General features: G+C 36.5%; 1 protein-coding gene across 1 annotated transcript in view; it reads right to left on the bottom strand.

Moving 5' to 3' along the window:
• LOC148956565 (beta-taxilin-like) overlaps nucleotides 1-26,339 on the bottom strand; it is a 67,358-nt gene that overhangs the window by 21,237 nt on the left and 19,782 nt on the right. The window contains exons 2-4 of the mRNA XM_089095843.1: nucleotides 20,189-20,335; nucleotides 3,884-4,030; nucleotides 2,067-2,261 (exon numbers count right to left, since the gene is read on the bottom strand). Of these exons, the coding sequence (XP_088951969.1) occupies nucleotides 2,067-2,261; nucleotides 3,884-4,030; nucleotides 20,189-20,335 (489 nt within the window). The remainder of the gene's footprint in view (nucleotides 1-2,066; nucleotides 2,262-3,883; nucleotides 4,031-20,188; nucleotides 20,336-26,339) is intronic.

Here is a 26,339-nt window from a genome sequence, read left to right as displayed (position 1 = left end):
ATTCATCTCTTGATTTTATAATGTGTTCACATCAACCAGTTCCTTTTTGCCAGTCACATGTGGATACATCTATCAGTGCATCTGGCCACTTACCAGTTGGTTATGTTTTCCCACCTAATACATCTTCGAACTACAACCCTGATCTACCCAGTGGAAGAAAATGGCATCATAAACTTATATGGGATAAAATTAATACCCCCTTGTACCAGAATGTATTTGACGATATTTTAGCAAGAATTTGCGTCCCTTACAATCTACTTCATAAATCTTCTTCAGATGCAGCAAGTGATAAACAAGTACTGATCACTTTATACTTTAGCGAAATAGTCCATGCCCTACCCTGCAGTGTGTGGAAATGGCTGCAGTACCCATTTGTCGTGTTTGGATTGGCTCGGAAATACCCCACTGGTCTGATGACTTGGATCTTGTAAATGCGTGTGTGGACGCGAAATTCTGGTTACACATGTGGATAGATAATGACCAACCAAGGCATGGTATAGTGAACTCCATCCGATTATATACTAAGCGAAGATTCGCAAAAACCCTCGCTATACATCGTGCTATGATTATTGAATGTGATAGTAAATATATAAAGCAAGACTCCGATCGCATGTGGAAATTCCTAAAAAAGAAGAAACGCAAAGAATCAGTTGATGTTCTGTCCGGTGAGAGTGAGTGGGTTAAATATTTTACGCAAGGGTTTTCATCGCCTAATGCTGATCTAGAAAATAAATTTTCTCTTGAGCTCGATGCTAGTCTTGCGGAATGTGAACGGGAAGTTGGTTTTGTTGTTTCTAATTCGTCAATCAGTGTGGCACTCTCGAAACTGAAGAAGAAATTGTCGAGGGGGGTAGATAACCTGTGCGGTTTGCATCTGCAAGCGGGAAGTCAGAACCTTGTCGAGCACCTTTGTCTCCTGTACCAAATGATTTTTAATGCTTGGATTGTTCCAGACCTATTCTACACGGGCGTAATTACTCCTGTATTAAAAAAGGGAAAAGACGGGGGACAGTGTTCTTCTTACCGCCCGATAACTGTCGTGCCTATACTGTGCAAGTTATTTGAATTGCTTGTTGTAAATCGGCTTAGTGCTACATGTAACACGCCGGATAACCAATTTGGTTTCAAGAAAAAAATGAGTAGAGAACACAAGCATTATTTGATTGCTAATTTGTTGATTGACGCCGATAATTCAAATGACACTTTGTACTTTGCCGGTCACGATGTCAACCACGCGTTTGACTCCGGTGTGCACCCTCAGATATTGTTATCGGCTCGGAAGCGTGGCGTGTATAAGTCTATTATACGCGCACTGAGGAATATTTATAGTAATTTAAAAGTGCGTGTAAATGTACCGTGTGTTAATGCTTCAACCCTATCTTCTAGTATTGTACCCATAGAGAAGGGAATATGCCAAGGAGCACTTACTTCACCACCGCTATTCAATAATAGTATTATTTCATCGCAAGAACCGGTTCAGTCTACATGTATGTTTAGAGGTCTCAATGTTTCGCTGATCGATTATGCCGACGGCATTTTGAACGCGACTAGAACACTTATAGGCATCGAAGAGACTTTCCGTGTTTTGAGTAAGGAGTATGGTAACATAGGTCTTTCTTTCAATCCCCAGAAGAGTGAAGTTCTCGTATTTAACAGTTCGACTTGCATTTGCAATGACAATACATATATCTCAAGGCCAAACTTTCAAATTTGTTGGCGTTAACCAACAAATCACGGTAACTTGTACGTAGTATTTTCTTGTGTTAAAAGACAACGTAGGTTAAAACTTCTGCTACCATCTGAGAATGAACGACGGAAATATAATGCCATGTAAAAGGAAGTATTGACAACTGCCAACAAAATTTCTTATTGTTAGAGCTATATGCCTTTTTTTAAATGAATTAAACGAGCAATAATTGTGTATATTCAAGTCAATGGCTTTGTTTTTACCAGTTCACTGTGATAAATGCTAAGATTACAGTGTTAATTACCGCATTTTCTAGCTTTTGCAAAAATTTACACTTTAATATAGGAGAGAATTCAAATAGCCTTATCAATTTTCAAACCTGTTCACGAACAGCATACTGATCACAGAGAAGTTTCAGCTTGGCAGCCATGTCGGAATTCTCTTCGCGTAGCTTGGTATTTCTTTCATTGTTTTGCTGTAGCATTGCAGTGACTTCATTCAAAGTGCTCTGAAACTTATTCGACACTTCCTTGCGACGCTCCTCCTCTTCACGAGCTCGAGATAAACTCTCCTCCTATCAACATGAGACTACCATATTATTACATTAACTAAATTTATGAAACAGTATTTACTATTTTTGTACATTTAAAGCATAGTATAACAGTATAGTATTATTTAGAACACCAAAGTGTCATGAATCATAGTTTACAAAATGTACATACAAATTAATACTGGTGCAAAAATTTTCAGGCAAGACACAAAAGCGAAAACCATCATAACCATTAAAAAAGTAAATGAGAGAAGAAATGCCGCAACACAAGAAAAATCCCTTTACTGACAAGTTAGAAACTACCAGCAGTGTCAAACCCTGAAACAAATACACTTGCCAACCATAATTTCAATATGAGAAACATTCCACGTGATTTTTATCATCCAGTCCCATTTATCTATATCTAAACAAAAGAGTGTCTACCAGAAAAATTACCAAAAAATACTCTGTATTTACCGCACATTAGGCCAAAAAATAGACCATCCAGTCAGCTCAGCTTCCCCAAATACTTTTATCATACCCTAAGTGGTATGAAATCCCTAAGAGATAAGGTGATTCACCTATAATCCTTCCAAACCGTATTAAACAGTTGTTTTGTTTATAGTTACTTTATTGGTATTTATATTTACTGCATATACTGTCGTTACTACGACTTCATTCTTTGCTATCTACGAAACTGGCTTTACTCAGGCTTTATTAATACTTTAAAAAATACTAAATTAATACTTAATGCAGAAACTCAATAGCTTGCAGCTTTATTGAGAATAATGCATACAAACTTTTTAATGTTTATGTAAGTAATAATAAGACACAAGAAATTAAATTCTCCCAAACACAGCTTAGCTCGTACAACTCCATAAAAATGGCCAAATGAGTTTATGTAATCCCCCCTCCCCGTTATTAAATAGTGCTCCTGAGAAGAGTATTTCGAAGACAGTGCTTTTGATTGTGAAAACATCATTAATAAAAAGAAGAAAATTACAATTCTAACCAAGGTTACAAGGAAAAAAGCTTCCAAGAATAATATCATTCATAACTGTCACTGGAATCTTGGTGTTTCAAAATATCACACTTTTTTTCAAACTTTTCCTCTTGATTATTTAATTCACAAGTATAGGAAATTAACCCCTAATTAAGACTTTTGAAAAGAATAATGGTAGTTATGGTAATTAATAATGGAATAATGGTAATTATTGAAGCAATCTGTTTAGTTCGTTGAAACAGTATTTATAATTTTTCAATATTGAAATGTAATTGCTCGTAGCTTGTCTATACAATAAAAAAAAAATGTATTTAAAAGGAAAATATCTCGTAAGTTACCCGTCCCAGATCCTTAAAAAAAATATATAAAAAACTCAATTTGCCGTAATTTCCAACAGTTTAAATACAATGCACCTTTTATCAGCTACTTCATCAAATATACGTCCCGCCAAAAGACCCCCACCCTAAATAAAATTGCCGTAGATGCATCTTGTTTCACCATTTTTTTTTTTTTTTTATTGCCATGTAATTATTTCTAAAAAAAAGAAATCATTTTTCAACATTAAGGAAAGCAATTTGGCATGTTTTTAAAATGATTTATTAGCTTGTTACCATTGCAAGTTTCAGAACGAACAAATCAATTCAAAAATGAAAATGTCACTTGCCTTAACAGCCTTGTTTTGTCTCTGTAATTCTCTACAGAGTGACTCCATTCTACTCCTTGACAAGACTGCTTTGCTGTGCTCTGCTTGAAGATTTTCTTTGTCTCTTAATAGTGTTTGCTGACTTTTTTCCAGCGTCTTGACTTTGATCTGGAACAGGAAGGGAAAATTAAGGGAAGCTATCTTAATATCGTGGTTGTCAAGTGGAATCTCACCTGGGTCATGTGTTTTCTAACTAAAAAGTTTAAGATCTGATGTTCTGAGCTGTACTAACCGTTACAATCATTTTTTTTATGTGCGCTTTTCCTGAAAGTTAAAATCAGAAGACTCACCTCATATTTCTTGTAAATTCTTACAGTTTTCCCGATATTCCGTCATATGCATTATTAATTCTCTACTTAAATGGGTAGCTAAATGGGAAGACTGAGAGCACCCGCCCCCCATAAATGCCCCTGGTTTGAGAATTTAAAATAAAAAGGAAAGAGGGTGTGGAGATCCCTCAAAGAAGAAAAAGACACCCGAGGAGATGTCTACTTTCGAATAAAAATTCCCTTCAACTATAATTACTTGTATCTGAAGCAAAATACTTATTTTTTTTTATAGAAGACAGTCTAACCTCCTAGAGAAATCTCTAGGAGGTTGTATTTTTTATTTGTAACTAAGGTTGTGCCAGTAAACATTGAGATAGTAATGTGAGTCTTGCTTCATCAAATATTCTCTTAAAATAATCAGAAATCTTTAATTACAGTTATTTATCGTTGTCTACCACCTAGCCAGATTTAACTTACTATCATTTTGAACATATTTCGGATAAGCTAACCAGTTTTAGTAATTTATTCTTACTAATGGGCGACTTTAATATTGGCTTAATAAAACTTCAATGTACAGAACTTTCCAGAACTGGTAGGAATGTTCTAGAGTTTTTGGAATGCTATACATTACACGGTTTAGACCCTGCATGTTTTGTGCCGACTAGAATAGTTGACAAGCCAGTTTCGCTAATTTTCAATGGTTGTTTAGCTTTTAGCTCTGTCACTCCGTCTGTTACTCCCGATGATTCATCTGACCATCGCATAATTATGTATGATTTTACGATTGGTTTCCCGGATAGTGGTAAAAGTTGAACAAGGGATAGAGACTTTTCCATACCAATTTAAGAAATTTAGAACAGGGGTGCGAAGACTGACTGAAGTACTATTGCTAGTGAGAATAAGGGATAAATATCCTCCAGAGCCATTGCTAGCACAAAGGGCGTCGAGTCGACGTTTCAGTTGCTGGGCCTTTTTTCAGGGACAAGTAGTAAGCTTGTCGCCTGAGCTTGCTCCGGCGTGAATCGAACCCTGAGCCACGTACTGCCAAGCTGAGCATCAATCCACTGTGCTACAGCAGGATAGTGAGAATGGTTCACACCTATTAGTGGGACATTTAGGCTCACACCTAAATGTCCCACTAGGATAAATTATAAGAATTATTTTATGAGCCTTCCTACAGATATATTTTGGAAAAAGATTTTATTATGAAAAATCTTTTCTATATTGATATTCTCCTAGGACAGCTAGGAGACAAATTAATGACAGGATTGGAATAGAAATAAAAGCATAGCGTCTATCTTTGTTGAATGTCTATGTAGTATAAGAATTAAAGTCTGTTAATCTTCTTTTTTTCTAGGCTGCTTTTAAAGGACCAGATGAATTTCCTGAAGGTATCAGCACTACAAAAAATTGGGTCTACTGTCCAGCTTTTTATGGCTATAATGAGAGAAGGGGTGAGATGGCTAAGACACGTTCTGAGGATGAAGGATGACAGATTGCCAAAAACAGTCATTTTCGGCCAATAATCTAGGGCCAAACAAAAAGCAGGTCGTCTCCAAATGGGGTAGGAGGAGGTTGTAAAGATAAATTGGAACTCCTTGGGAAGGTGCAAAGACGGCGGCTTTGAATAGATTGGGATGGAGTAAGAGCGTGCGTTCAGGCGGCTCGGTGCTGCAGCGAGTTGTTAGCAATAACAGTAGCATATAAGAGACTGCAAGAAGATGGTCTAGAAGTCACATCCTGAGGTACTATTCCTTTGAGGTGCTGAAGTTAGAGGGCGACAAGCTATTACTACCATGTTCAGTGATTACTTTCAAAGTATTGGAGCATCTGTTGCCTCAAAAAATTTTGACCATACGAGTATACGAGTATGCTGGCATTGGAGTATGCGAGCATATTTTTGACACTGGTTACTTTTTGAGAAAATCTAAAGGTTATTAATTATTTAAAAAATGGTATTTCATTATGACATGATGAAATTTCTACTACTGTGCTAAAAAGAATACTGCAAGCATAATTCTGTAACTATTTTTTCATACAAGTAACTCGTGTATTTGTTCGGGAAGAGTTCCTAGTAGATGGCACATTGTACGTGTAATACTATTGTATAAAAAATGAGATAAATCTTACATAAATAACCATCGCCCTACAACGATTATGTCACCGATGTCTAAAGTCACGAAGAAAAATTTTTAAAGGAAGAGTTTCTCGTTATTTAGATAAAATAATGTTCTTTGCGAAACTTCAGTTTGTATTTAGAGCGGCAATTCGACAGATCAAGCCGTTGCAGTTTTTTATTAGGATTACATGATTGCTTAGATAATAATTTCCTTGTTTCAGCCATGTCAGAAAAGCATTTGACACTCCAAACCATGATATTCTTTCCAATAAAATGGAAATTGCAGGATTACGAAGGAGGAGAGTAGACCTAATAACATCATATCGTTATGGTTGATAGGTTATTGTGGACGTTGTTAGTCACTTGTCAAGCTTGTTTGAACTTGATTATATAGGTGTCCCACAGGGTTTAGTACCAGGTCCGCTATTTATTTTTTAATATATATTAATTATCTTCCCTGACTTGTGCAGAAGAAAAATTGTCTTGCGATATATACGCGAATAACAGAGCTATGTCCGTTAACGCAAGAGTCTCTCTCGGAGGGAGTCTACCTTAATTGAAAATTTGATACATCAAACTTAAATATGCATCAGAAACAGAATTTTTTTTTTTGAATATTTTAGTCTTGAATTGTAAGAGACGCAAACATTGTAATGTGGTATTTTACCATAAAAAAGCCAAGTAACTAGTTCCACGTGAAGTATATTTTGATCTAGGATAGCTCTTTGGTTCTTAGACGTTCTAAAGCGTATTGAATTTCGTCTGTCATTACTGAAAGATTTAGGTTTTCAATTAAATATCAATTACTGTAAATCTCAAACAAATATAATAATAACAAGTTATTTTTCCCCGCTCATACAAGAAAAAGAAGAAAAGCGGAGTAATACAAAAGAAGAAAAGGAAAAACAAAAACATTTCAGCGCCAAAGAAGAAAATTAAACAATAATTAAGCACTAATAAATAACAATTAAGCAGTCATAGATCAGATGAAGAGGCACAAACTCAAACAACGTTTGAAATGCCTTTTTTCTGCTCTTTTTTCAGTAGATGGCACAAGACAATTGGGTCAACCTTATTTTGAGATCTTAAAAACGAATGTATTTTTTTCGTAGAGCGGGTAATGAAGCAAAAACTTGAAGTATTTGCAGTATACAAACCCGACTTTTAGTCTTTCAGTCTGCGCGAACTGGTCCCATAGCGGCGATACATAAAGCAGGTGAGGGAGAGCAAACAATGCATAAAGCTTTGCGACGATCTGCTATTTCAAGCAAAATTTCAGAGAGACAAGCTTGCCGTAACTTGAGCGAATGCTGGTGGTAAATTTCTCTATTATCAGTAAACAAGAACTTCTGATATCATAACCGCACGTTATTCACAGGTACCTCATGGATTTTCCAGGGACAATTTTCGTTCGTTCAACAGTGACACATGTAACATCACTTTTGCTGCTTGCTTCCTGAGTGATAAAATTCCAAGAAATCCGTCTTTAATGCATTGACTCTCAGACAGGTACATCCGTGTCCAGTTATCAGCGGTCATAATTCTCTTGTAGTGAAGCAAAGTTATAGCTTAACATCAGCAGGTCTTCAGCATAAGAAAGCAGAGCGAGGTCGCATAGACTGATACTGAATCTTTCAGTAACATTTTTTTGTTATCTCGGATGCTTGAGTATTAAACAGGATAGGGCTTAATACAGATTCTTGCCAAAGGCCTCAAATAAATCTAATTGGTCTGCTCATGTGATCGGTCTAACTTTTTTTCAGTCTAAATTTCACAAAAATGGCCGAGTACCAGAAAACAAAAGTCCTACAACATGAGTACTATTACCATATTCAAGTAATTTCAGGAACACCTGAGACTCCTCAAGTAAATCGAATGCAGCTGAGATATCCACGCTGCAAATAAAGAGGGAGGACCCCATTCTTTGGGCTTTGACAATAGATTTCTTTAAAAGTCTATGTACAAACACACAACTCTTGGTTTGGAGGAAGCCGGAATGACGGTAGTCCAATCTACACATCCCCAAAATATCTGGGAGGAGAAGTAGCTCGAGAACTTCTGAGAACGCTAGAAACGCCAATTGGTCTATACCCTGTTTAATCATTTTGATCTTTCCCTTTTTGGGGGATATTTGACAGAACATCAGCACAAAAGAATCTGGAGACCATAGCGCAATCGATACACATCTGGAACACAAGAGAGATATGAGCAAACAGGACGTCAGTGCCATACCGCAGGTTATCTGGACAAATACCATCAAGACCGGGTGTCTTTCATGTTTTAATTTGCGTACAATTTTAACTACAGCCGTACATACATATATGTAAAATTTGACAAGTATAATTTGAAAAAGAAAATCCAAATTATTATTTACTCAGCTTTGATGATGCTACTTGTCCAGCATTACCTTTTTTCTAGTTTTGTGGATTTGTTTTTACTTATTCATTACTTTTTTGTTACGTTTGTGTGTGAAATCCTTATCTTTCTTATATTACTAACTACTTTTTTCTTATGTTGGTGAGTGAAATTCTTGATCTGTTATGTTACTTACTACTTTTTTCGTGTTGATGAGTGGAATTCTTAAGCTTGTCATCCCTCAAAAGTTATAACTTCAGTTCTCTGTTGAAGGTGTACTACATTGTACTGACTTTTACTGAGTTGAATCTGGGAAACTTCTAGGAATAATACTGACCATGTTTTATCCAATTTGCTAATAAAAGCTTTAGCAACCGCAAACTGGTAAAAAATAGAGAGCTCTATAAACAGCCAAATGCCTTTTTTAATGTTACAACTGCTTCATATATACATTAATGGTTGGTAATTAAATACAAAAAAAAAAGAAAAAAAGAAAGATCAAGTTTCTCGAAGAAAAGTTAAGTCCAAAATTTAAACTTAAAAAAGGTAGAAGTTAACTCACGCGACAAGTCAAATTAAAACAAACAGAAGTTACCGCAAATAAGAGGTTGGAGGTTTCCCCTACCCCAAACCCCTTGAAGGCTCTATTGCCAGTTGCGCTTTGTCGAAAATATTGAACAGCATTTTTTTGTTATAACAATTGTCTGAAGTACCAAGGAAACCGAAATGAAATCTGCCCCTTAATGTCATTTTACCCCTACTCATGCCTGAAAACTGCAATTTTCAAGTCCCTCAGGTACTGCCAAATTTTTACGAGTGTTGCCCCATTGAACAGTGAAAATAAATTTGCCGAAATAGCTTATATTTATTTGTACTTACAGCAAGACCAGGCGTAATTCCACCTCATCTGCTATCTAAAGTTTAGACGTTATATAGGAATTTATTTTAACTGTAAGCTCCCCAGATTCACAGCGGCTGAGCTTGGACAGGCATACAACTTAACCCCACCCAAAGGATTTGCGACAGAGGGAATCAAACATCCGTTCCAAAGACCATAGGATTGCAAGTTCAGCGTGCCATCCACTCGGCTAAGGTGGCTCAAAGCGGAATTAATTCGGTAAACTTGACACCACTTTTCGTCCATAAGAATTCAAACATCAACGATCCATAGATTTTCCGTTAAAGTTGAATATAGCAATCACAGCATGAGAACTTCCAGTTGGGAAACTGATGCAGAAAGTATTCATTCTGACTTATCAGAAAATATGGAGATTGGTGACCACTTGGAGGAAGTTACTTCCAATCTCCCAGTTTATCTTCCTGGTCAAATAAGTCTTAAACTATCATTCTTAATATAAAATTGTGTCTCAAGATAAATTATTAACACGTACAGCTTTTACACAATGTGAAGTTTTTGAAATTTACTGCAATTTTGGAGGTTTACTTAAAAGTAAGAATACCAGTGTAAACAAAAATAAAGAATAAAGGTAAAAGGATTCCTAGTGCTAAGGTCTATCCTAAATGAAATAGTTTCCCTTTCTAGAGAAGTCACCCCTACAAACTAAGCGCCTTTCAAAGACGGAACCCTCCTTCGATCAAGGACAATAAATATAGGCAAAAGCCTTGTCAAAATCTAACGGTTAATCTTTTGGCGTTTTTTTCTTGGCGATTTTGTTCAAAATAGCCAAAATGCCAAAAAAAACTATGCCTCCAAGGTTGACAAAACCAACCCACAGCCCCTAGGGCAAGGGCTGTAAGTCACGCAAGTTGTCCATTGTAACATATAAGGTTCTTATGAAAGAGATGGTCACATAAACTTTGGAGTAGGCTCATTCGATTGGAAATCGAAAGTTCTAGTTCCTTTTTAAGATTCAAAAATGCATCCGATCATAGTTTGATATTACCAATTTGTTCAAAACAGCCCGAAGGTTAAACAACTATGCCTCCGGGGTTGACAGCCCCCAGACACCAGGGCAAGAGCTGTAAGCTACGCAAATTGCCCATTGTTAATATATAAATTTTTATGGAAGAGGCAGTCGTAAAGATTTTGGAGGGGCTCATAGGATTGGAAAACAAAAGTTCTAGCGACCTTTTTAAGAGTCAAAAGTGATCAGAGAGCAACCCCACCCCCATGCTCTTTTTCCTCCAAATGCATCTGATCAAAATATTGAGGTAGCCATTTTGTCTAAAATAGTCCAAATTCCAAAAAACCATGCCTCCATGGTTGACAAAACCAACCCACAGCCCCTTGGGCAAGGGCTGTAAGTCTCGCAAGTTGCCCGTTGTTAACATATAAGATTTTTATGAGAGAGACGGCCGTATAAACTTTAGAATAGTCTCAATGGACTGGAAATCGAAAGTTCTAGTTCCTTTTTAAAAGTCAAAAGTGATCAAAGGGCACTCTTTTGCACAAACGCATCCGATCATAGTTTGATATAGCCATTTTGTTCAAAATAGCCCAAAGGTTAAATAATTATACGTCCGGGGGTGCCACCGGGACAAGGGCTGTAAGTTATGCAAATTACCCATTATTAACATAAACATTTTTATGGAAGGGGTAGTCGTATAAACTTCGGAGGGGCTCATTCGATTGGAAATGAAAAGTTCTAGCGCCCTTTTTAAAAGTCAAAAGTGATCAGAGGTAACTAACCCCAACATCCATGCTCTTTTTTCTCCAAATGCATCTGATCAAAATATTGAGATAGTCATTTTGTTCAAAATAGTCCAAATGCCAAAAAAACTATGCCTTCAAGGTTGACAAAACCAACCCACAGCCCCTGGGGCAAGGGCTGTAAGTTTCGCAAGATGCCCGTTGTTAACATACAAGGTTTTTATGAAAGAGGTGGTCGTATAAACTTTAGAGGAGGCTCAATCGATTTGAAATCGAAAGCTGTTCTTTTTTTAAGGATCAATAGGGATCGGAGGGCAACTAGCCCCCCTCCCACGCTCTTCTTTCTCCAAATGTATCCGATCAAAATTCTGAGATAGCCAATTCACACAAATAGTTCAAAGATCAAATAACTATGCATTAGGGGTCGACAACCCCCCAGCCCCTGGTGCAGGGGCTGTAAGTTTTGCAAGTTACCCAAACATACAAGGTCTTTGATCAAGAAAAGAGGGCATGTTTGATCCTAGATTGCAAACTTGGAGGATCAAGGCGAAACTTTAAGGAAAAGCTGAGAGGAATACCAAACACAACCAAAACACACTTTGTCCTTACTGGTTGTGAATAGGGAGTATCAACAAAGTCTAAACTACGGCTGAGGGTATTAGGTTGAAACTTTCAAGGTATTTTGAGGGGGTGTTGAGGAGAGATAGGAGGGCAACCAGTCCTACCTCCTTGCCATTTTTATGTGCCCCCTCTCCTCAAAATTGGTCGATATTTTGTACCTGTCATTCTGTGCCAACTAGTCAAATGGTATAAAACCTATGCATCCAGGGATGCCATGCCCCCCACAGCCAGGGACAAGGATTGTAAACCATGCAATTTATTAATTGTTTACGTGCAGGATTTATCATTAGGAAAAGTTGAAAGTTTTGATTCTGGGTGTATTTGAAAAGGCCAAGGGTATTAAGGTCACACTTTGAAGAATGTCGAGGGGTATCTTAAACAAGATCAAAAGACACTATGTACATTCAGTTTATCAAAAAGGCAGATTCGCAATATTTTAAGAACGCCTGAGGATATTAAGTTGACATTTTCAGTATATGTTGAGAGGGTATGTTTTAAAGTGGCTGGAGGGCTACCAGCCCCCCCTCTCCCTAGCCATCTTTAGCTATCCTCTCCAAAAAAAACATTCGATCCAAATTTTGAAACAGCCATACCAGTGTGCACCTATTGTTGCAACCATGAACTTAAAGTGTATTCAGGTCCTGGGCATAAAAAGTTTCGCCAATTTTCAAATATATTGACAAAACGAATAAATATTTGTTTTTCGAGATGCAGATAGTTTTACATTGAAGCAGCATAAAAAAAAAACACAAAGTATTGACCAATAAATAAAGACCATTTCACTCAAGTCAGCTTTTGTCACCTCCAACAAAACGGGCTTATAGTTACTTATAGTGAACTACTTATAGTTATATTGTTAATTTGAGGAAGCTTGAGCTGAATGCGGTTGATATTAAGAGGGTTGAGTCCGACAGATTTGGGTTAAATGAGGATTGAGTTGAATGGGGGTTGAGCTAAACGAGGGTTGAATTGCATGGAAGTTGAGTTGAATTTTGGTTGAAACAAATGAGACTTGAATTTTAAAAGGGTTGAATTTACACGGAGGTTGAGTTGAATGAGGGTAGACTGAATGGAGTTGAGTTGCATGGATACTCAGTTGAGTGAGAATAGAATTGCATTGGGGTTCAGTTAAACGGGTGATGAGTTATATGAGGGTTCAGTTAAACGGGGTTTGAGTTGCATAAGGGTTCCGTTTTACGGGTTCAATTGCACATGGTTCAGTTAAACGGCGGTTAAGTTGCATGAGGGTTCAGCTGCACGAGGGTTCATTTACATGGGTTCATTTGAATGGGGTTCAGTTACATGAGGATTCAATTGCAATGGAACCCTCTTATCTTTATAGATGACTTTTTCAAAGCTAGAAGTTTTATTGGTGTTTATTTTATCTACATTATACTTTTTTTTCTATACATCTAAAAGTATTTAAAGCTTTATTTTAGCAGTAAACAGCATTTCTAGCACCATAGGTGGCAAAAATATTTTTAAATAACAGTGCCAGCACTTATAGATGTGGCAGTAATCACAATTGCAGTGACAATCTTAGTAGGACTAGTATTAATAATGGTAGTAGTAGTAAAAATGTTTAATTTCATTATTTTTTCACTATCTACCTTTCTATCCACTATCTATGAAGCCCCTTTTTTTGAATAGGCTATTTACACAATTTAACAGCTTTATTTTTGGGGCTGGTTGCTTTGTGTTGTTCCTGATGCATAAACATATATCCTTTTAGATTATTTGCAATTCTGACTGAAAAAGCAACCTTGAAATTTGTTACTGATACTATTTAAAGCTAAAACGTTATGCTCAACAGCAACAAAATGTGGTTGAGTGCTCACCAATGTACTTTGTCACTTAAAAAGTAAACAAGAGCTCAAAATTTGCAAATAAACAAGCACTCTCCCAATTATGTACAATCATCCATTGTCTATGATGAGTGTAGAATAAAACCAATGTGCATAAGAGACATTACTCCTTATATAAATTAAATAAAAAAAAACAAGTTTTTTAAACTGAAAGTAAGGAGCGACATTAAAACTTAAAATGAACAGAAATTATTCCGTATATGAAAAGGGCTGTCCCCTCCTCGACGCCTTGCTCTTTACGCTAATTTTTTTATTGTTTTAAAAAATAGAGTTGTGAGAAAGAGTCAAACTTTAGCGTAAAGAGCGAGACGTTGAGGAGGGGACAGCCGCTTTCATATACGGAATAATTTCTGTTCCGTTTTAAGTTTTAATGTCGCTCCTTACTTTCAGTTTAAAAAACTTGTTTTTTTTATTTAATTTCTGATCGTTTTTTAGTTAATGCAGCTTTTATTTGCATAAAAATTTTACTTTTCTTTCTCTAAATGGATGTCTTTACAAATTAACTTACTTAACTAACTACTATATTGATATATTTTTCTTCTGGCAAAAAAATACAAAGTTGCAGATTTTTGCAGATATGAGCTTGAAACCTATGTTATAGGGTTTTCTGATACGCTGAATCTGACGGTGTGATTTTCATTAAAATTCTTTCACTTGTAGGGGCCCCTCTTTAAAAAATCGAGTAAATTTTCTCAGGCTCATAGCCTTTGATGAGTAATACTAAACTTAACATAATTTGTATATTTAGAATCAGCATTATAAACACATTCTTTTGATAAATTTATTGACATCAAAATTCCGTTTTTAAAAGTTTCGATTACTATTGAGCCGTATCGCTTGTTTTTTTATTCTTTTTTTATTACGTATATGTTATTACGTATATGAGGGGGTTCTCCCCTTAGTCAATACCACGCTCTTTACGTTAAAAGTAAAAAAATTTTTATTCACAAACCCCTGAATCACAAAGGCCGTTTAATTAGAATAGATAGCTCTTTTGAAAGCACTAAAAAAAACTGTAGCGTAAAGAGCGAGGTATTGACTTGGGGGAGAACCCCCTCACATACGTTATACTTTCTATTCGTTTTAAGATCTAATATTCCTTCTTACATTTCAGTTGAAAAAACTTGTTTTTTTTATTTAATTTCTGATCGTTTCTTAAATAATGCTTGGAAATCCGGCACCCCCTTCATCGAACTATCTCTTCCCCCAAAGAAACATCCTCCACGGACCTATTCTCCAGAGTGGCCCCCTCCTCTCGCCCCCCCCCCTCCAGAAAAAATCCTTCCTGAAAATGGTTGTATACTTCCCAATAACCAATAAATAATGCTGGTAATTCCGGCACCCCCTTCATGTCAATTTCCCTTCCCCCTTTCAAACTTCCTTCATTAACAGATCCGCCATCAGCACCCCCTATCCCCCCATACCACCCCCTAAACGAAAAAAAAACTCCAGCAAACGTATGTATATATACGAATAAACAATACTATATGCTAACATTGGGCAAAGTTCATAACTTTTAGCCCCCCCTCTGGGTACTTAGTGTGATTAATTCATCCTAATAGACATATTTATCATGTTTTTGACCATACTGAACAAAATGGCTATCTCAAAATTTTGACCGGGTGACTTTGGGAAAAAAATGAGCGTGGGTGGGGGCCTAGTTGCCCTCCATTATTTTTGGTCACTTAAAAAGGGCACTAGAACTTTAAATTTCCGTTCAAGTGAGCTCTCCCACGATATTCTAGGACCACTGGGTCGATACGATCACCCCTGGGAAAAAAACAAACAAAAAAACAAATAAACACGCATCCGTGATCTTTCTTCTGGCAAAAAATACAAAATTCCACATTTTTGCAGATAGAAGCTTGAACCCTCTACAGTAGGGTTCTCTGATACGCTGAATATGATGGTGTGATATTCATTAAGGTCCTATAACTTATAGGGGGTTTTTCCCCCTTTTTTTGAAAATCAGCCAAATTTTCTCAGGCGCGTAACTTTTGATGGGTAGCACTAAACTTGATGAAAATTATATATTTGAACTCAGCATTGAAATTTAATTCTTTTGATATATCTATTGGTATCAAAAACCCGTTTTCTAGAGTTTCGGTTACCATTGAGCCGGGTCGCTCCTTACTGACAGTTCGTTACCACGAACTGTTTGATCCATGCCAAAACATGGACAATGATGTTTGTCAAAGAATAATTTCTGTAGGACGCTTTGAATTCCAAAATGAAACAAGTTTTTGAAAAATAGTTTTAAAACAATATTATCTTTTTTTTTACTGCTTACTTTCTTGTTCATATTACTCACTTTATGTTCTAAGGAGCTTTTAAAGCATATTTTCTTTTATTTACAGAAGCTTTAATGAAGGTAGTCAACACTAACTTCCATTATTGCAAGGGCATGTCCTGTTGACATTCAAAAATCCCGCTTGGCGAAGCCCCCCACCAGATTTTGAAGAAACATAGATTAATCAAAAGTATTATTTAATTGAACACAATTGCTTTAATTTCACTGGAACAAATAAATAAATCTAGAATCAGGTTCTTAGAAGAATGTGAAAGTAATACTCATGCATGCTTAATGAACCTGATCACATGTTAAAAAAAAGTTGTTTTTTTCCTGTTTAATTAAAGGAACAGAACAGGAGGATAAAGTTTTAGAATTCGGCGAAAAACAAGAGAGCTTATTAACAAAGATACTCTGGCATTACTCGGGATAAGATCCATTAAAGAGTAACTTGGGGGACATACAAGACATCATTGAGTAGGTTAGAGAGAGGAAAAATACCTAACTTTGCTCGGAGATTTCATAAGAGGTGTGAAGTAATCATTCTATTTTCAGTATTAATTAATTAAATATCAATGTTTTTACTTTTATATCAAATAATATTAACATTTTGATAACTAAATATCAGTATAATGTATATTAAACTGACAACGCACATTCATTAGTATTTTTTTTTCAGTAAAGCGCAAATTTTGTTCTGGCCTTGGGAAGGCATAGGGGCTTTGAGCCCAACTTATGTTAATTTCTGCCCGTTTTAGAGTTTGAATCGATTATTTATTGTAATTTCTGTTCGTTTTGGGTTTCATTTATATATTGATGCTGATTTGTGGTAGCTTCACGCTTGGTAGATTTTTTGATTTTATTTTTGCTCATTTTTGGTTTAATGGGGTTCTTTACTTTTCTTTGAAAAACTTGTTTGTGGAAAAAGTTTTTTTAGTTAATTTCTGTTCGTTTTTTTTTAGATTTTATAGTTTGGCCTGCTATTTGTATGCTGGAGAAAAACTTTCAGCAATTTTTAACAAAATAGACCCTTTTAAAAATCTGGACACAGATAGTAGTGTTTAATTTAGTTTCATACCTCCTCTAGTTGACCTGAATTGGAAAACTTGATACCATTCGCAAAATAATCTGTTTACTTTCTTTGATAGCTTGGATACACTTACACAATTTTGATTGGGTTCAATTTTAAGAGCAGAAGTAGCCCCGAAAGTTTGAACATAATACCCTCAGTCGTTCTTGGGATACTGTTGAGATGCCTTATTGGGAATTAGCATTAACACAGTGCATTTTGATTTAATCTTAAGGCAATATTTAGTTTTTAAACATAATGGGCAAATGGGAAGGGGGATTAGTTGCCCTCCAATCACTTTCGACTATTAAAAAGGGCATCAACCCTTTCTATTTTCAATCGAATGAATCGTTTTCAAACTTCCTACAACAACTCCTTCGATACGAATTGCCCTGGTCTAAACAACAACAACAACAAAAAATAATACGTTATACCCACATCGATCTTTACTGTAAAAATGTCAAGCCTTCCAATCACTTTCGATTATAAAAAAGGGGACTAGGCCTTTCGATTTACAATCGAATGAGCCCTTTTTGAAACGACAACGCTTTCTATAAACACATTATATGCCCCCAGGGCATAAATTACAACCGTTACCCTAAGAGCTGTTAGAGTTGTTGTCATCCTCTAAGACCTAATTTCCAGAACTTTCAACTACGTTAAACAAAATGGCTATCTCAAAATTTTGATTGGAGGTGTTTGGGGAGGGCATGAGAGGGGCGGTAGTCGCTCTCCAGTCACTTTCAACTACTAAAAATGGCACTAGTCCTTTCATTTTCCAATCAAATGAGCCCTTTTGAAGTTTCTACGACAAAACTTTCAATAAAAATCTTATATGCCCCCAGGGCATAACTTACAACCCTTGCCCTGAGGGCGGAGGGGGGGGCTATCATTCTCAAAGACCTAATTTAGAGAACTTTCTACTACATTGAACAAAATGGCTATCTGAAAATTTTGATTGGATGTGTTTGGGGGAATGGTGGGTGTGAGAGAGGGGTTAGTTACCCTCCAATCACTTTCGACTATTAAAAAGGGCACTAGCCCTCTCAATTTCCGATTCAATGAGCCCCTTTTGAAGTTTTACGACAACTCTATCTATAAAAACCTTATATGCCCCCACTGCACAACTTACAAACTTTGTCCTTGGGACTCTGGGGGGTTTGTCATCCTTAAATACATAATTTGCAGATCTTTCAACTACGTTGAACAAAATGGCTATCTCTAAACTTTGACTGAATGTGTTTGGGGAAATGCTGGGCGTAAGAGGGGGGTTAATAACTCTCCACTCACTTTCGACTATTAAAAAGGGCAATTTCAATTTCCAATCAAATTAGCCCTTTTTTGAAATTTCTACAATATATACCCCCAGGGCATAACTTACAGCCCTTGCACTGAGGACTCTGAGGGGTTATAATCCTAAAAGACCTAATTTCAAAAAAAAAGTCACTAGCCCTTTCAATTTCCAATTAATTGAGCCCTTTTGAAGTTTCTATGACAACGCTTTCAATAAAAACCTTATATGCCCCGAGGGCATAACTTAAAACCCTTGCCCTGAGGCTGTGAGGGGAGGGTTTGTTATCCTTAAAGACCTAATTTCCAAAACTTTCAACTACGTTGAATAAAATGGCTATCTAAAAATTTTGATTGGATGTGTTTGGGGAAAAAGTGGGCGTGAGAAGGGGGCACATTACTTCTTAATAACTTAAAACTATTAAACAGGGCACTGGTCCTCTTAATTTCCAATCGAATGAGCCCTTTTTAAGTTTTTACGACAACTATTTATATAAAAACCTTCTATGCCCCCAGGGCATAACTTATAACCCTTGCCCTGAAGACTGTGGGGGGGGGGGGTGACCTGCTCAAAGGTATAATTTCCTGAACTTTGAACAGCGTGGAACAAAATGGCTATCTCAAAATTTTTATTGAATGTGTTTGGGGAAATGGTGGGCGTGGAAGGGGTGTTAGTTGCATTCCAATCACTTCCGACTATTAAAAAGGTTACTACCCATTTCAATTTCCAATAGAATGAGCCCTTTTTGAAGTTTCTATGACAACGCATTCTATAAAAACCTTATATGCTCCCAGCGCATAACTTACAACCCTAGCCCTGAGGGCTGTGGGGGGGGGGGGGTTGTCATCATCAAAGACAAAATTTCCAGAACTTAAAACTACGTTGAATAAAATGGCTATCTCAAAATTTTGATTACATGTGTTTGGGGAAAAGGTGGGCGTGAGAGGGGTGTTAATTGCCCTCCAATCACTTTCGACTATTAAAAAGGGCACTAGCCCTTTGAATTTCCAATCGAATGACCCTTTTTTGAAGTTTCTACGACAACGCCTTCTATAAAAACCTTATATGCCCCCAGGGCATAACTTAAAACCCTTGCCCTGAGGGTTGTGGGGGAGTGTCCTGCTCAAAAACATAATTTCTATCTGGAAATCAACTACGCTGAACAAAATAGTTATCTCAAATTTTGAGTGGATGTGTTTCGGGAAATGGTGGGTGAGGAAGGGGTGTTAGTTGCCTTCCAATCACTTTCGACTATTAAATAGGGCACAAGCTACTCCAATTTCCAATTGAATGAGCCCTTTTTGTAGTTTCTACGACTACTTCTTTGATACGAAGTGACGTGCTCTAAAGGAAAAAATTAATAAATAATACTTTGTGCCAACAGCTTTTTTATATGCCCCCAGGGCATAACTTAAAACACTTGCCCTGAGGGTTGTGGGGGAGTGTCCTCCTCAAAATCTGGAAATCCACTACGCTGAACAAAATGGCTATCTCAAAATTTTTATCGGATTTGTTTGGGGGAATGATGGTCGGGGGGGGGGGGGCAGTTGCCCTCCAATCACTTTCGACTGTTAAAAAGTGCACTAGAACTCTCAATTTCCAATCGAATGAGCCCCTTTTGAAGTTCCTACGACGACCGCTTCCATATGAAGTGCCCTGGTATGGAAAAAAAAAACAAAAAAAAAAACATTGTGCCAACATTGTTCTTTACTTAGGAAGCGCGATTGCGCTGCCTATGATTAGAATGTTAAGAATAGACAAAAAGAAATCACCAACTTGAGTATTTTTGCATTCTTCAAGTGACTGTGCTAATTTTGTAGAGAGAACTTCAATTTTCTTCTCTGGTGTGGCAGCACCTAGATCTTTCAGCAGCTGTTCAACACTCTTCATATCCTTTCTTCTAGGTCGGGTTTTCACAACTGTCTAGAATAAAAGCTACATCAAGCAACTGTCAAAGCATTCAAGGTAATGAATGACAATTAAACAGCTACACTTTTCAATAATTCCATAAATTGCTTCATTGGCAAATTTAATTTTGAGCCAAGAGAGACCCTTAAAGTGGCACCATGCTCCCAATTACAAAATGGTTACCAGAAATTCTGTAAAATACCTTGAAATAATGAAATACCTTAAATACCTTGAAATACTTACTTATCTCATTCCTAAAACTTTATTGCTTTACTTTAAAGTTCATAGTTTATTCCCCCCTTTGGATAAATACACAGTCCCCTTTTTATTTTAGCATCTATATATGTATATGGACTCTATATTCTATGAAAAAAAAAAGTTTTTTTTTTCACTGAAAGTAAGGAGCGACATTAAAACTTAAAACGAACAGAAATTGTTCTGTATATGAAAGGGGCTGTCCTCTCCTCAACGCCTCGATTTTTACGCTAAAGTTTTTATTGTTTTAAAAAATACAGTTGTGAGAAAGAGTCAAACTTGATCATAAAGAGTGAGGCGGTGAGGAGGGGACAGCCCCTTTCATATACAGAATAATTTCTGTTCGTTTTAAGTTTTAATGTCACTCCTTACTTTCATTAAAAAAAAACTTGTTTTTTATTTAATTTCTGAACGTTTTTGAATTAAAGCAGGTTTTGATGTTGGCTCGCCGTACATGGATAATTAAAACGAAATTTGAATATTAATTTTACTTTTTTTGGTTAAATGGCATTCTTGAAAGTTCTTTAATTTTATTTACGAAGGCTTTTATTAGTAATAAATATACGTAACTTACGAATTAACTTACGTAACGAACTTCTATATTCATGGGTTCACCCCTAGTCAATGCCTCGCTCTTTACGCTAATTGGCAAAATCCCTCTACTTCTCTTCTAAATCTGGACGGTTCTCTTGTTAACCCGCAGAACATATTACATACCTGGGCCTTCCAATTGGCACATCTAAAGGCCACACACTTCGTTTGCTGATTTCTCACAGTGAGTGTAAAAATAACACTACTTAAGCTGTAATCGTAAAAAGCAAATTGAGCTGCAACTGTGACCTTCTAGCGTCCGTTTACAACGCCATAACTCTTCTATATATCCTTTGCATTGCTCATTTCTGGAAATTCTTTACAGTTACAGATAAAAAGCACCTACGATCCATCTTCTTCAGATTTGCTAAATATCTTTTACATTTTCCCCCTTGGACAAGAAACCGTAAAATTATTCATTTGTACAAACTAGCTGACCCTAAAATTATCATTAATAAATCTCTTTCCCGTTTTCAAAGTAAGTTTAATCATCCATGGTCACCAATTTGTTCAAAATAGCTTTTTTGTATTAATGTAATGTATGTGATGATTTTTTTTTTCTATTTTTTTGTCATTTTACTGATTATTCCGTATATGTACCTTTTTCTTGACGGGTAATAAATTAATAATAATAATAATAATATTAGTATTAATAAATTTCTCTCCCGTTTTAAAAGTAACTTTTATCATCCTTTCGTTAGCATCATTGTTCGTATTAATGTAATGAAGAGTTTTTTTTGTCCTGTATTTGAATTTTCAATGTGTGTTTGTGTCCTTCTTTTTTTTCTTTTTGTTTTCTTTAGTGATTACACCATCTACTGTACCTTTTTTTTTGACGGGCAATAAATGAATAATAATAATAGTTATTATTATCATTTTGGTTTTAAAAGTAACTTTTATCATCCTTTCGTTAGCATCATTGTTCGTATTAATGTAATGAAGAGTTTTTTTTGTCCTGTATTTGAATTTTCCTGAATGTCCTGAAATTTGAATGTCCTGTATTTGTGTCCTTCTTTTTTTTTGTTTTCTTTAGCGATTACTCCGTCTACTGTACCTTTTGTACCTTTTTTTGACGGGCAATAAATGAATAATAACAATAATAATAATAACCAATAATATATAAAAACGATGGGTAAAGTCCTTGATTTTATGCCCTTTTAACACGAAGTAGGACTGCTTAAGTCAACCTCAGAGACCTTGTTATTATATTTTTCAACCATGCTGAACAAAATGGCTATTCCAAAAATTTGATCAGGTGACTTTGGGAAAAAATGAGCGTGGAGAGGGCCTAGCTTCTTTCATTTTTTTTTGGTCACATAAAAAGGACACTAGAACTTTTCATTTCCGTTCGAATGAGCCCTCCCGCGGTATTTTAGGACCACTGTGTCGATACGATCATCCCTGGGAAAAAAACAACAAAAAACAAATAAACACGCATCCGTGATTTCTTCTGGCAAAAAACACAAAATTCCGTATTTTTGCAGACAGGAGCTTGAAACCTCTACCGTAGGGTTCTCGGATGCGCTGAATCTGACGGTGCGATTTTCAATAAGATTCTATGACTTTTAGGGAGTGTTTCCTCCCTTTTTTTGAAAATCAGGCAACATTTCTCAGGCGCATAACTTTTGATGGGTAGGACTAAACTTGATGAACAGGATAGGACTAAACTTATATATTTGAAATCAGTATAAAAATCTGATTCTTTTGATGTATCTATTGGTATCAAAATTCCGTTTTTTAGAGTTTTGGTTACTTTTGAGCCAGGTCACTCTTTACTTACAGTTCGTTACCACGAACTGTGATATGTAGACTCTATACTCTATATTTTACATCTATATATGTGTTTATGACCGTTTTAAAGCATTCTCAGACTTTTTGGTAACCATTTTTTACTTAAATATTGACGAAGACCACACTGCCTTTCCATATCAAACAAATACTTGCAAATACTAAGGAACAATAAGTCATTTAAAGGCCTCAAAATAAAATAAGCAATAGCATCTTTGAGTTATTAGTTAGGTACATAAGCGTCATGTTTGTTCATTTGATGGTAAAAGCATGAAATTTGGCAGACATATACAAAAAAATATGAAGAATCTGACCGGGGCAGAACCACATTTTCCGATGCGATTATTGTGCCATTTTGCGTTTTTCCGCGCGGGAAAAAATACCTGACTTTCAGAGTGGGAAATTTTTCCAAGTAGAGGGTCGTTTCTGACTGATTTGTCTCTCCTGATCCAAAATGGTGCTTACTTTTTTCGTCCGAGTCCTGGTTACTGAGTTATCATCATTTTCATCAGTATGCTCCATACACTTCTGAGTAATTTCTGCTTTCTGACTTTGTATTTTTCATTGTAATCGCATAGAAACTGGTGAACGTGTTAAAGAATCGACTAAGTCGCTAATGTGAAGAATCGACTAAACCACAAATTCAAATATGTCTCCGCGGTTCCGCGCTACTTTGCGTTTTTCTGCGTGAAGAAAAGTGAATTTTGAGAATGAGCGATGACCGAGTTTAAGATCTCTTTTCTGACTAATTCGAGGCTTTCAATTCCAAAATGTGATTAGTTTTGTAATTAGATTCTTGGTTTAAGACTTACCTGTTTAATAACCACGGTTTCTATGTCATACTCTAACAAGAACTCATACCCTCCCTATAACATTCCGAAGAAGGATCATACATTTTTGACTGTAAGTAATTAATTACCGTTTCAAATCTCCTCAATAAGCTGTCTTAAAAAAAATCATTTATTCTACTCAAACAGCTTGACTTAAGGAACTTCGGACGTAAGAAGCATACTATTATGATGATAAAATGTAGAATACTAAACTACTTCAGGTATTTCAAAATAGCTAAAGAATCACATGGACATTTACATAAGTTTTTACGGCTTATGATTTACGGACACGATTAATCGAAGCAATTTGGTTTCATAAGTGGAATAAGGGATTACGATTTATGGACTATATTACTGTAAGTGAAAATGATTGATCCTGGAATTTGGGGGAAAGACAAACTTTTTTATAATCCAGTGTTGAATTTCATACAGAAAAATCTCGAACAAGGGATTTCCCACGATTCGATTAAAGATCATGCTTTGGATTTTTTTTTTCGGCTATTGATGTGTTAGATGCGAGAAAGCTTTTCCTCCAGAAAGCGTTTCCAAGGGAAGTTCCACCCAGGCGAGTTGGTAACAACGCCCAACAAAATAGTATTGCCGATATTATTGCGGCGTTCGAAAGATGCGACTCTGAAGATATAGATGTGCCGGACTTCGTGATAAGGAACGCGAGTGAAATCCCGATAATTCCTGCATCGGCATATTCCATGTTTAGTAGTAAGGTAAACGCCAGTTTTAATGAATTACGCGCTTTGTCAGAAAAGCTTCAAACCCAGCCGCCTTCCCTCCCCCGCCGATCCCCCTTTAGTTGAAGATAAACCTACATATGCAGTAATTGTGAAAAATGTTCCTACCGATTTAAGTGATCCTGGTTTGCGAAAAGATAAATTGAATACGCTTGAAGGTCATGAAGGGATTTTAAGTCTAAAACCTGATAATAAGAATAAAAAGTGGATCGTAGTTACTCGAGATAGGCAGTCAGCCGTATTCCTTGCCGCCTCAGCCTCTAAGAGCCTACCTAATGTTCAAACCAAGGTCCTTGATAAAAAAAAGCAATTGGTATTGTTCGGGGTATCCCTGAAAATGTATCAGAATCATCTCTAAAGGAAAGCATACAGGGATTAGCACGTGCTATAAAAATAGGACATTCAAATTGTTTTCGTTTGGAATTTCTGGATCAACTAGCACTGAAAAATGCAATTAACCATGGTCTCCGACTTGGATATGAGCTTTTTCGTGTTGAAATCTACCAAGAATTACCGCGTCGTTGTTTCCGGTGCCAAGGAATGAATCACATTATTGCTAGATGCCCTCGATCTCCTGATATACCAACATGTTCCCACTGTGCTACGGCTCACAAAAACACCACGGAAAACCCGTGCTCAATTGCTCCTAAGTGCGCCAATTACAGAGGAAATCATGTTTCTTACAGTTTAAATGTTTGGTATTGAGAAATACGCTTACCAAGACAGCATGATGACTTCTCCTACAGCCTTAAGTTTTGTTTCTCTGAACATTAATGGTACTAAAGATAAGAATCTGCAAATTGACAAGCTGCTAAATTTTGATGTTGCATTCCTACAGGAGCATCTACTTTCCAAAGTTAATATGAACAGTTTAAGGCGGTCTGCTACACATGATATATTTATTAGAGAAGCAAAAAAGACCCGCGGTCGCCCTTCCGGTGGCACCGCTATCTTCATTCGGTCGGGATATCAGCCTATACAAATTTATTCTGATGCTAATATTCTAGCAATCCAGTGTGATAACATGGCTTTTGTAAATGTGTATCTCCCATGCAATCATCGAAACACCCAGTCATTTACTGCTTTTGCTAAAGCTTGCCATAAACTGAAATCTCTTTTCATAAATTTTGCAGATAAAAATGTTGATTGGATCTTAGCCGGGGATATGAATACTGACATATTGACCTCATCTGATCGATCTGAACTCCTGCTAGATTCTCTGCCAAGTGTCTATCATGTCGCTGCTAAGAACCTGACTTATACTTACATTCATAATCGAGGCTCCGTTAAATCCAACCTCGACCATATTATTGTGTCTAAGTTCGGTCTAATTAAATCCGAGGCGCTTGTTGATGAAGATAAAATCAATGAAGACCGTCTCCCTATTTCGTGCTTAATTGAGCCTTCTGATGTTCAATCCCACTTTAAGGGTCCCCATTCAAAATGGCATCAAAAGCCCAATTGGAATCATATAAACGTAGAGATGTATATTACTACTTTGTGCACTCTACTCTCAACTATTAAAGTCCCGATTCACTTGCTCCAGACTTCGATAAAGTGCCCTGATTCTAAGGAACACCTAAATTCGTATTATTACCAGATAGTGGCATGTCTAAAGTCGGCCACAAAAGTTGCAGTTCCGATTGAGCACGTGCGTTCTAGGTCTCGCAAGCCCCTGTGGAATATACATCCGGAAGTAAAAAAAGTAAAGAACCGCACAAAGTTTTGGTTGCGATTGTGGAACGCTTGCGATCAACCTTCCTCCGGTGCTGTGTTTACAGTCAAGCAAAAAACGAAGAAAGAATA

Source organism: Artemia sp. Qi Xiang Cuo, chromosome 1 (genome assembly GCF_049724085.1).
Source record: "Artemia sp. Qi Xiang Cuo chromosome 1, ASM4972408v1, whole genome shotgun sequence".
Lineage (NCBI taxonomy): Eukaryota > Metazoa > Arthropoda > Branchiopoda > Anostraca > Artemiidae > Artemia > Artemia sp. Qi Xiang Cuo.
The sequence above is the reverse complement of the archived record's forward strand: the minus strand, read 5'-3'. Positions and strand labels throughout refer to the sequence as shown.